Genomic DNA, 11,464 nt, shown 5'->3' with positions numbered 1-11,464 from the left:
GTTCTTATTCTCGTCATTTGACACTAACTCAACTGTTTCTTGCATTCAAAATGTTGCTTCGGTCAAAATGTAGTCAGCCCTATGGAAAGATGTGATTAGAAGAAAAGAAACTGTTATCCGCAAAAAGTATGAACTCCTGCAGCGTTGAGGATGGTGTTTCATTAAAAGAGAGAAGGCATTTCCTCCATTCTTCAGATCTTAACCACTATTTCTGGGTTTCTCCCCAACTTTTTCAGACAGTGAAAGATCTGGGAACACCCCTACCCCCAATGAACCATCAATAAGTTGTTTCTTTTATAGGAAAAAGGGAAAGTAGTCAAAGAGATACAGGAGACAGATAACCTACCAATCACAAGCTGATCTATAGTCAGTTACAAATTGCAAATTCAATTTCAATGGGAGTTTATTCCTCATGTACAGGGGGAAAAAATAGAGCGTCTCCTTAAAAACAGAGACAAGGTCGAACTGGGCTTAATCCTTAGCCCCAAGCACACAGTAAATATGCGTAGATTCATTACTTAAAGATATGCCACTTTTCCTATGCCAGGCCCTGGGCTAGGTCTTCGGGGCACAGGAAAAGGTTAATGCCATGGAGGGATTCAGATCCCACTTGGCATAATGTAAAGCCGAATGAATAAAGGTTTTAAACAACGTGCAAAGAACACAGCAGCGGGGAAGCAAGTAAGGTTTACATCACATTTTGTGGGAGCTCTCATTCCCGTTTTAGCTCCTGCGTTCTTTCGTTTCACGCCGCCCTTCCTAGGGGGCGCGAAAGGAGGCGAGCCCAGAGAATAGAAGCCGCAGTAGGCCGGCGGGGAAAGTTAGGAAATAGGGAAAACTGGCGGGAGGGGGCGGGGGGGAAGAGATCGCGTCCAAGACTGGGTCCATCCTGAGTTTGAAGAGAACAAAATGCCTTTTGTCACTTTTCTCCACCTTCTTCCAAATCCCCCCGGGATGAGAAATTGGCGGGGCGGGAGGGGGTGTGTTACATCGCTGAGAGAGAACCTCTCTTTGCTCCAATGGCCACAGCCTAAGAAACCTAGGAATCTACAGCTGACGCCTTCTAGAAAAGGACCCACCCCAGCTCGCTAAGAAAAGGAAATCCACGTGACGGGAGGAGGTGGGGGCGGGAAGCCAGGCGACCCCGGAGCGAGCGCGGCCAGGGGCGGGGCCGGGGGCCGGGGACCCGGCAGCTTCGAGGAATTGCCCCGCGCAGCGGTTCGGGGGCGGAGGGCTCGCATGGGGTTCTGTGCGCGCAGAACACTAGGGTAGAGGATTCGCTGCGCGCGCACAGCGCACGCGGGGCAGAGAGAGAGCGGACCCATTCCTCGCGCACCGGGCAGGGGCGGGGCGGGCGCAAGCCTCTCGCGCCGGGAGCTTGGAGCCAGGAGCCGGAGCCTGACGTCGGCGCGGGTGCTGACCGCTGCCCCTCCCCGCTCGGCGCCGCCTCCCGCAGCGGGGGAGGGGCCGGGGCGGAGCGAGCGAGCGGGGCAGCGCCGGGGCGGAGCGGGCGCGGGCAGAGCGCTGCGCGGGGCCGGCGGCGAAGGTCTGCGGCGGGATCGGCGTCGCTGCGGCTGCCCACGACCCGGTCCCCGGCCGGCCGCCCCGCAGATCCACCTTCGTGGTGCGGCGGAAAGCGCGTGGATCCCCGAGGGAGCGAGTCCCCGCGCGCGGCGGCTCGGCTGCTTCCCTCCGTGGGAGGTCGGGCTCCCGGCTCTCCGGACCCGCCTGGCGTCCTCGTCTCCGGCGGGGCGGGCCGGCTGCGGCGCCCGGGACATGGCTTCGGCGGGCAGCGGCATGGAGGAGGTGCGCGTGTCGGTGCTGACCCCGCTGAAGCTGGTCGGGCTGGTGTGCATCTTCCTGGCACTGTGTCTGGACCTGGGGGCCGTGCTGAGCCCGGCCTGGGTCACGGCCGACCACCAGTACTACCTGTCCCTGTGGGAGTCCTGCCGGAAACCCGCCAGCTTGGACATCTGGCACTGCGAGTCCACACTCAGCAGCGGTGAGGGCCCGGCGCGCCGCGACCCCTGCCTCCCGCCCCGGACCGCCCCGCGCCCCGCTGCCTGGACAGCTACCGCCTCTACCCGCCTCCCCTTCTCCCTTGTGTGTCCCCCACCCTAGTTCGCCCCCTCCATCCTGGCCCTTCGCGGATCCTCGGGCTCCAGCCAACTCCCTGATCTCCACCCCTCACCTCTCCCCAGTCCCGGTCGCCAAACCCAGTGCAATGTCCCACGCCCTCTCTTCCCGTGGCCATTCCTCGGGCTCTGGAGTAACACGTATGCTATTTTGGGTAATTGTTATCATTTAAGGCTAGAACCATGTGGCTGGTTGAAAATGCAACGCCTTCCACACCCGCGTTAAAAAAGACACAAGCAAAAGCGCCCCAACTCCCACCAGGATGCTGTGGGTTCTCTCTGCCTTCCCCACTTCTCTCTCAAGAAGGAATTTGCCTGAGTTTACCTCTGAGTGCCCCCGTTTCTGCCTGTTCTACTCCACTTTACCTGGGTTTTCCCGTGAGTTTCGGTTTGGATTTTAGTTCCTTAAATTTTTGAGGGATGTGAAGAGTTGGGAGAGGGACAGGCTTTAATTTCCTTGCCTTTTTTGGTGACACCGTCCTTGGTTGAGAGTTGCTCTTCTTTCTTTCCCACTCCAAATGCCTCTTCAGTCCTCCAGATCTTTCTTGCTCTTCTGCATGAGGTACTCACAGATGCCTGGAAAGTTGTGGCTTATTCAGCCAGCACTGGAAACAGCAAAGGGATGGGGTGGAGGACGGAGAATAAGGTAGTCACGGAGGGCCTTTACCGTTTTACTCTCTCCTTGAGCCCGGGTTGCCTTCCCCTGCCCTCCCAATGTTACGCCCTTAACAGAAATTTGACAACTTCCGATTTCTTGCTGCAAACCCCTATTCCTCGCTAATCTTGATTCTTCAGCTGCTGGTGTCAGTGCAGAGAAAGGGGAATAAAAGGCAGAGGACCAGGCTGTGATTTTACACACTTACACGCGGACCCCTGAGAAACTCATTAAATTCCTTCGTGACAGTTTCCTGTCTTCTCTGGGACTATTTATAAAGCTTTACTGGAAACGTGTCAAGTTCCAGGCAAGTTGAAATAGGACAAAGAGCCACAAAAATCAGATTTGCTTTTGTCTTTGGTTTCTTGTTATAAGAGAAATTAGTGCACTTGGTTTAGTTTCTTCCATAAATTTGTCTGTTTACAAAAGGCTTTTTCTTTGATATTACCTCAAAATTTCCATTGAAGGATTTCGTCTTTGTTTCTTAATTTACTGTGGAGGGGACTGGTTGGCAGCGGGAGGTCAACATTTAGGTCTTTTAATTCTTTCAGGGTTGGTTGTTTACAACTAAAGATAAAATAAATTGGTAAAATGCCTTTCTTCAGTAACCAGGGGATCCAAATAAACTTTGGAGAAAATATGCTTTCTTTCCCCTCTCCAATAGAAATGGAAATTTATGTAGGAATGCCAGCTCCAGCATGTCTCCTTAGCAACGTGAATCTTTTGCCCCTTTCTCACTGTCTCCTGAAATAATAGCCCCCTGATTGCATAAAGACTTTTCAGATAGGTAGGAGAAACAAGCTTCAACTCCCATTTTCTTTTCAGGCCCGTATCCTTTTCTCTGGGCCAGGAATGTGGGGAATGGGGAGAAGCCAGCTCGAGTTTGTGGCGCGTCTGCAGTGTTTGCTAATCTTCCTTTCATTGCCTCCATACCCATTTATCTCTGCTGTTTTCCTCTCTAAGCAAGGAAATAGGGAGACAAAAGCTTAATGCAAATATAGTTGTAATAGGACTCTGCAAGGTAAAAATCGGAGGCTGGTACAGCTTCTAATTTTTTCCTCTAAACCCGTTATTCAACCCTCTTGCTGAAACTCATACTGCAGCATTTATTTCTTGTTGCGTTCCTGAAAATAAAATAGTTTTCATCCTAGAAAAAGTATACTTCAGAAGCAAATTGGGCTGGTGGAAATGGTTTTGTTGGAGGCTATCTGGAACAAGTTCTTCACTTTCTTTACGTAGTAGCAGTTCGTTTTTCCTCCCCAAGGTGGTGGTGGACGGGGAGGATGCAGGAGGAAAGGAAACAAAATCTGGAAAATCGCTCATCTCCCCACTTTACAAAGTCTATTTTCTTACAGTGTTCGGTGCACTTGAAGCAACTGTGCAGCAGTATTCTGAAACAAGGGGGAAGCTTGAAGTGAAACGAGCAATGTTTTCCTTGCCCGTTCCAAAGGGCAGGCAGCTTTTCTCAGTCTGTTTGCTGTGTTGAATAGCAGAAAGCAGGGAGGGAAATGTCTTCTCTGAAGATTTTAAGAGATCCACTTCTTTGTCTCTCGAAATGAATAACTTCAGGAGGAACCACCAAGGACAGTTTTACTGAAGGCCCTTTACCAGCATCTTCAGGGCTTAATTAAAAACCTTTGTCTTAATTAGAATTGAAACTGCCGTGAAGAGGCAAGCTTGTAAATACAGAAGGGAAATTTCAGGAATGTTTTCTACCGATGACGATATGTCCTACTTAGGCCCAGTTCCTACGGAAACTTTCCCCTCAGCCATTATTTTTAAAGCCGCATTTTAATTTTGGTACCAAATGTGCATCGTTTGCCGCTTATAACCTGTTTTATGGTTTTAAGCAAAAGCAGAACCATTCCTTTTGTGTCCTAGTGTATTGCAGGTTGCGTCAGCACTTCTAGTACGAACCAGTAATCCGGGTGTCAGTCAACCGTAATGCTTTTCTCCGGTGTCCCAATTCAGTGTATGGGGGACTATCCAGGCATTCATCTTTAAGCTGTAAATTTCCCAAAAAGACAAATGAGAAAATGGCTAATAGACTGTCATTCGCGGTGGAAACAGGAAAAAAAAAAAATAAATTAAGTATGCTTGTTAGGAAGTTTAGAATAGGTAGTACTCACATGGCTGCTGGCCACAGAATTTCTAAGGATGATTTTGGCAGCCTTTTAATACATCTTAAATATTATTTTTAAATGATAGTAATGTTTTAGACTTTTGCTTAGTCGCATTTAGTTTTGATAACTTTTTTCCTAGAATATAATTATAGGGTTTCACAGCCATAGCAATTATAAGAGAATCCTTAGTACAAATAGGATTACTCAAGTGTATACAGAAAGCTGACACCCTAAACTTGACTCAAACGTACTGTATAACCTCTAGGGTAATTTTATGCTTCTTCTTTAAAATTTATAAATATGTAGCTATTTCATATAAATCAGATTGCTTTTTTGACGTCTGTGTTATTTACTGACTAAGCAAAATGTAAGGGTGTGCAGATGGCCAAATGAACACAATTTACTGAGAGTAATTTTGGAATATAACAAGTGGCATTTATCCATCTTTCCATCCACAAAATACTTGATTAAATAGTTGGTTCCTTTTTCAAGGAATATTAACGCGCACTGTCCTAAAAATAGCTGCATTTGTAATGAGTCACTGGCAGTTTTGAAATGGCAGTGCGCTGTAGGCTAATAACAGGTGAATATTATTATTTTCAGTTGACAAGGGGTTCTTTTAAGAGTGCTTTGTATGTAGCTCATTTTTTAAAAACTGTGATATAAAAATCCACTTTAAAAGGCATTATAAGAAAACCTGTCTTGGGTGGTAGTTTAAGATAAACGGAACTGCCTAAACACCTGCAAATCTTAGAAAATCTGAGATACAGTGATTCTGAGTTCAGATGTGTATCATCTGTGCATATTTTGAATCCATATCTTAATTGGGAAACGTAATTTCATTGGAAAACTTTGCAATGTGATTTACTCCAGGGAAAGTTCAGCTTGTTGCTTGAAATTAGTTGATATTGATGCATGTTTACAAATAGCTCAGCAAGCCTGGAGGTCACAACAGTTATACTCTATTCTGGCTTCCTAAAAAAGAACAGAAGTAGAACAAGTGGAATTTTATTTAACCTATACAGCGTAGACTGGTAGAAAATTATTCAAAGAGCAGCACTTAGCACCAAAACTTTCTTGATTAATAATCCAGAGAAAACCCAGTATAACATTTCAAGATCTTGATGATGATTTCCTTTTAAGGTCTCCTAAGACTCTGAAGTTCCCCAGATTGACTTTTACAAAGGACATTTTAATTTGTGGGCAGATATAATTCCTCTTTTGTTCACATTTGTAGAATGATTGTAATCTCCAGGGAGCCATTTAGATCAATCTTTGTCAGCTAAGGGATTTGATGAGTATGTGAGAAGCCTGGCCTTTCATAAAACCTTTCAAAACAAAACCAAAACAAACAAAAGCATATCTCAAGCAATAGATTTTGCCCGCTGTCAGGAATAAATTTGAAGAATCACTTTCAGGTTTCTGTTTAATACTAAGCCCACTTAGTGAGACCGCAAAGTACTACTGGATATATTAGTGAAAAGGATTGTAGGTGCTCCAAAATAAGTCCCTGGATTATATTACCTAAATATCACAGTAAACTTCTTTATGAACTCTGATAAATTATAACATAATCTTCTAGGAGGGCAGAGTAGTGTTGTGAAGAATATATGAGGCTTTGGATTCAAACTGCCCTGAACTTGACCACTTACCAATCATATGACCTCATACAGTTACTCTTCGTCAGATGATTTGTCATGAAGATTAAATATGCAAACATACCTGCTCATTAGGGTTGCGTTTCTTCCTTATATATTCAGAGAAGCAAACCCAAAATGATAATTTTTTTCAATAATTGAGGGCTTTTTCCTCCTTAAGTGGTAAACTTTTTTTTGCATTGAATGAAGTATGTTGTTAGTCTCAAATTTAAATTTTGATATGTACTTCCCTGCATTTAACAGTGCTCTTGGTAAATCATGATCACAAAATTATTGTCTAATAGCTACCTTTTTTATTCAGTACTATTCCGGGCCAGACATCTCTATTATTCCCAGTGTTGAATAAACTTGCAGTTTAGCTAATGTTATCTCCATATATTATTGAGGAGACCAGGTATTTTTGTAAGTTTACCAAGTTCTCAATCAGTGGTAGGGACAGGTTTTCTCCAAGAGTGTTCCAGTTATTAATGCTGGAAAACAAACCACCCCCAAAGTTAGTGGTGTCAAATGACAGTTATTTTATTATGCTCATGACTTTTGTGGGTCAGGAATTCAGATAGGGCATAATGAGGATGGCTTGTCTCTGCTCCAGGATGTCTGGAGCTGGAGCTGAGGGTGATTTGAATGGCTGGAAACTAGAACATCTGGAACTGCAGGATCCTCTTCCAAATGGTTTCACGGGGTTTGACTTATTGTTGGGAATGGCTGGGAGGCTGGACTCAGCTGGGACTGGCCTTTCTCGCATGGTGGTCTCAGCGTAGTTGGACTTCTTACAGGATGAGTAGTTTTGCTGAGAGCAAGGGTTCAAAGAGAATCAGTCTCTGTCTGAACCAGCCTGGGAAATCACAGAGGAGCCATATGTATAGTCCAGATTCCAGGGGAGGAGAACTGGGCTTTGCTTCTTGATGGAGCAGTGGCAAGGTCACATTGTAGAAGAGCATGTAGGATAGGAAATGCTCTTGGGCCACATTTGCAAGTATAGTCTGACACTGGAGTCTAGCCAGAAATCTGCATTCTTTCTTTATTGCCTCTGAAGAACCAAGACAACTACATAGCTTCTTTCTTTAAGAACTTTGAATCAGCTGTATAAATAACATTTGGCTGGGGCAAAAACTGCCCTCAACCAGCACATGGCTTTAATGATTAGTTGCTTGTATGGGATTACTCTAGATTTGGAATCAAATGAGCTCAAAAACTTAACCTGTCTACAAATAGAGAACGTTTTTCTCTCTATATATTCAACCTTAGGTCATTTTTGGTTTATAGTCTCAAATGATCAAGGATCAAACTGATTAAGAATCTGAACTCTTAATTTGCTACTTCATGTTTCATGATAAAATTTTAGCCTTTCTTAGAAGGTTTTGTATGAGTCTGACGACATGGTTTGTACATGAACACTAAAATGTAACAATTCCATACAGGAGCCAAGTTTTGTAGTGCTAGAAAGGTATGAGAGTTGCAGGGATGTTTTTTGTTTGCTTGTATTTTCATTATTTTAATAACATGATTCTTCTCTTGATAATTGCCCATATGTTGAATCACAGAATCACAGCACATCTGGAGTAGAAAAGATTTTAAAAAATAATCCTGCCCGATTAAATTTATTGCATGGACAAGAAAAATAAGGCAAGACAGAATATTAAAGACTCAATAGAGAGATTGTACTTAGCCATGGTATTTTTGCAGGGCGGGTTTTCAGAATTTCCAGTAATATTGCAGATAACTATCTCTTGGTATTTGAAGGATTGTTGAATACTATCATGTATGGAACTTTGGATGAAGAAGTTAAGGACTACATGTGAAACAGCTGTCTACTTTTTAGAAGATTATTTATCATCCAAGATTTGATTTCCCATAGAATTTAAAGAGTCTTCAAATAGACTCATTTATGTTGATAAGTCCATTAAGTTTTAGATGTTTATTATCATCAAATTTTACATTGTTACCGTGGCTAGTCCTTAAAAATCAACAAAAACTTCTTTTTCTTTAAGTTTCTCTATGATAGGGTTCTTTAAAACAACTGCTTGATTTTAAGTTGAAAAACACTTCCAAAAGTCTGTGGAAGCCAGCCATGTAAGTTTCTTAAATTGATTATATGCATATAAATTTCACTGGATCAACTTATGACTGCATTCTGGCTTTATTTTTTTTAAAAAGATACATTTATTTATCAAGAGACTGAGTTTTCCTATCAACTTATTCCTGCATTCTGGGGGACTTCCCTGGTGACACAGTGGTTAAGAATCCGCCTGCCAATGCAGGGGACACAGGTTCAAGCCCTGGTCCAGGAAGATCCCACATGCCACGGAGCAACTAAGCCCGTGCACCACAACTACTGAGCCTGCGTGCCACAACTACTGAAGCCCATGCGCCCTAGAGCCCGCATGCCACAACTACTGAGCCCATGTGCTGCAACTACTGAAGCCTGCGCGCCTAGAGCCCGTGCTCCACAACAAGAGAAGCCACCACAATGAGAAGCCCGCACACTGCAATGAAGAGTAGCCCCCGCTCGCCGCAACTAGAGAAAGCCCACAAGCAACAATGGATTCCCAACACAGCCAAAAAATAAATAAAGATTAAAACAAAAACAAAAAAAACTTATTATTGCATTCTGGCTTTATTTTTTTTTTTTAAAGATACACTTATTTATCATGAGACAGATTTTTCCTTAAGCAGAATTTCATCCTCACATGTCAAAGGCATGGACAGTTAAATCTTACCAGTCTTTTCAAAGTATTGGATCATCTCCCTTGAAAATTAGACAAGGACACCTTCCTTACCCTTTTTTGCTCCTATATTTGTTTGGGATTTTGAGACATTAGTAGACCATCAATTTTCTGTTCTATTGTAGTCTTGCCTTTGGCACCAAAGACTCCCATTAATAAAACAAAACAAAACAAAACAAACAATAACCCCTACAAAAATGAAGCATCCATGGTTTCCAGAAAACCAGGAAAAAAATATCTAGATCATTTTTATCTCTACCAGCTTATTAACTGTTGTGAGATTTAAAATGATAGTTTTAATGAGCCATGTTTCAAGATAAGGTCACAAATATTGATTGTCTTTACAAAATATATGCGTATTAGGCAAAAAGATGTTAAAAAAATAGAAGTTGGGACTCCAATTCACATATTCTCTATGCATGAAAAGGCACCCCCTCAAAAGGACTCAAATTTCCATCAGAAGGAGTTTTATTTCTGTCATGTTTTATGGTCCTGAAACCAAATGTTCATCATAATGCATAGTGCTTTGTGAAGGCAACCTGGAGTCTTTTCCTAGCACTAGTAGGTGACTTAAAAGAGAGATAGAAATGTCCCGGGAGGGTCTTTTCTATCTTCTCCTATGTATCCAAGTAGTTAACTTCATTGAAACATATTCATTGATTTCCTAGCAGGGAGTAAGCATTGTCCTGGTACAAAGTCAGCTAGTCATTCTGGTGGTGAGAGCAAGGTGATGAAGGAAAGTTTCTTTTAAACAAATTAATGAAATAATACAAATGTACGAAGTACTATAAAAGAGGAAATAATTATAAATTCACCTTCTGCAGGGGGGTAGAAGAAGGGCTCTCATCTAAAGAAGCTTGCTAACAGGGAACTGGTGGGGGCACTAGCTTGCCAAATTTATCCCTCCATATTTACTGGGGGGTGTTTTAATTCTGATCGTGGGTGACTGGCTGGCTGTCTTCCATCTGCTCTTTGATTATTATTAGCTACGCTAAACCCATCACAAAAGCTTTTTAGTTGCTTAGAGGCAGGTCACCCACTCCTAGTCTTGGCATGGGTTTTCTTCTTCTCGTTTTTCCAAATAACCAAGATTTCCAAATTGTAACCTTCTTAGGTTTTTTCCAAAGAGTGGAGAAGGAACAATGTTTGATGTAACAAACACATCACAAATTTATATATGTACTATGATTAGGAATTACTATTGAGAAATACCAGTACCCATTAGATAATACTAGTTACCATCAAATGCTAACGAAATCTTTCTAACAGAATACTTGGTAAGAAACAGCAGCCATTAGCAGCGATGGTGTCTTTCTTTTTTGTCTAAATACTGAAACATACTTTAATAGTAGGGCTTTGGCTAAGCAGTGTATACAATGGTTTTATTTGGGAAAAAAAACACTGTATGTTATGGTGTTTAGATGATAAATTACATTTCCACCAAATTTTCTGTGATAGAATTCTGTGAAGCAGCTAAAGTGCCCCTTTATTTGTAAAGAAAAAAGTATGTGTATTCTTCAAACATCAACACAAAACAACTCAAAAGTCTTGAACAAAATTGTCATGGCTTGAAAATTAATAACCTGTTCGGCACTCTTGGACCACCAGAATTTTCCAAAATTTTGGTAAAATTGACCTGCACTTTGGTCATTAAAATTGTTGCATTTTGTATTTGGATGGTTACCTGAGGTCATTTATGTGCTTAAAATCGGGTTGGCGCTGTATTTCTGACACATTTTTTATCCATAAATGGTCCTAAAGAGTGAGACTTAAATCATATTGTTGCCAACTTAACATGGGTTTTAAAGTAGGTGCTTCTCTGACATTCCACTTGACTTTGTGCAGCTCGGTGCACACAGTGTCTATACTGTTTGTCATTTTATGAAAGACGTAGTTGTTTGCCATAGATATTTGTTTGCATGTGAATGTTAGTTTTGATATTAGTTGTTTGAAAAAAGAGATGGTCATTTTAATTATTGAAGTTAGAATCCGGATTCTTCTTTTGGCTGCCTTTGTTTGTGTCTGTATCCCATGGAACAGTGGAGAATTAACGCAATGCTGATGGATTTAGGTCAGGATGCAACTTAGCCAAGAAAACAAAGTTTAAACTCACTCAGAAATGGTTCCGATTTTCCATTTCATCTGCCACATGCAGAGTAACTTTAAG

At 42.6% G+C, this 11,464-nt stretch overlaps 1 protein-coding gene across 1 annotated transcript in view; it reads left to right on the top strand.

Annotated features, from left to right (window-relative positions):
* Positions 1-1,347: 1,347 nt before the first annotated feature.
* TMEM47 (transmembrane protein 47) overlaps positions 1,348-11,464 on the top strand; it is a 29,986-nt gene continuing 19,869 nt past the window's right edge. The window contains exon 1 of the mRNA XM_082446698.1: positions 1,348-2,002. Within this exon, the coding sequence (XP_082302824.1) occupies positions 1,777-2,002 (226 nt within the window). The 5' untranslated portion in view covers positions 1,348-1,776. The remainder of the gene's footprint in view (positions 2,003-11,464) is intronic.

This window comes from Balaenoptera physalus (assembly GCF_965194825.1).
Source record: "Balaenoptera physalus genome assembly, chromosome: X".
NCBI classification, from domain to species: domain Eukaryota; kingdom Metazoa; phylum Chordata; class Mammalia; order Artiodactyla; family Balaenopteridae; genus Balaenoptera; species Balaenoptera physalus.
Note: the sequence above shows the minus strand (reverse complement) of the source record. Positions and strands in the feature narration are given on the sequence as shown.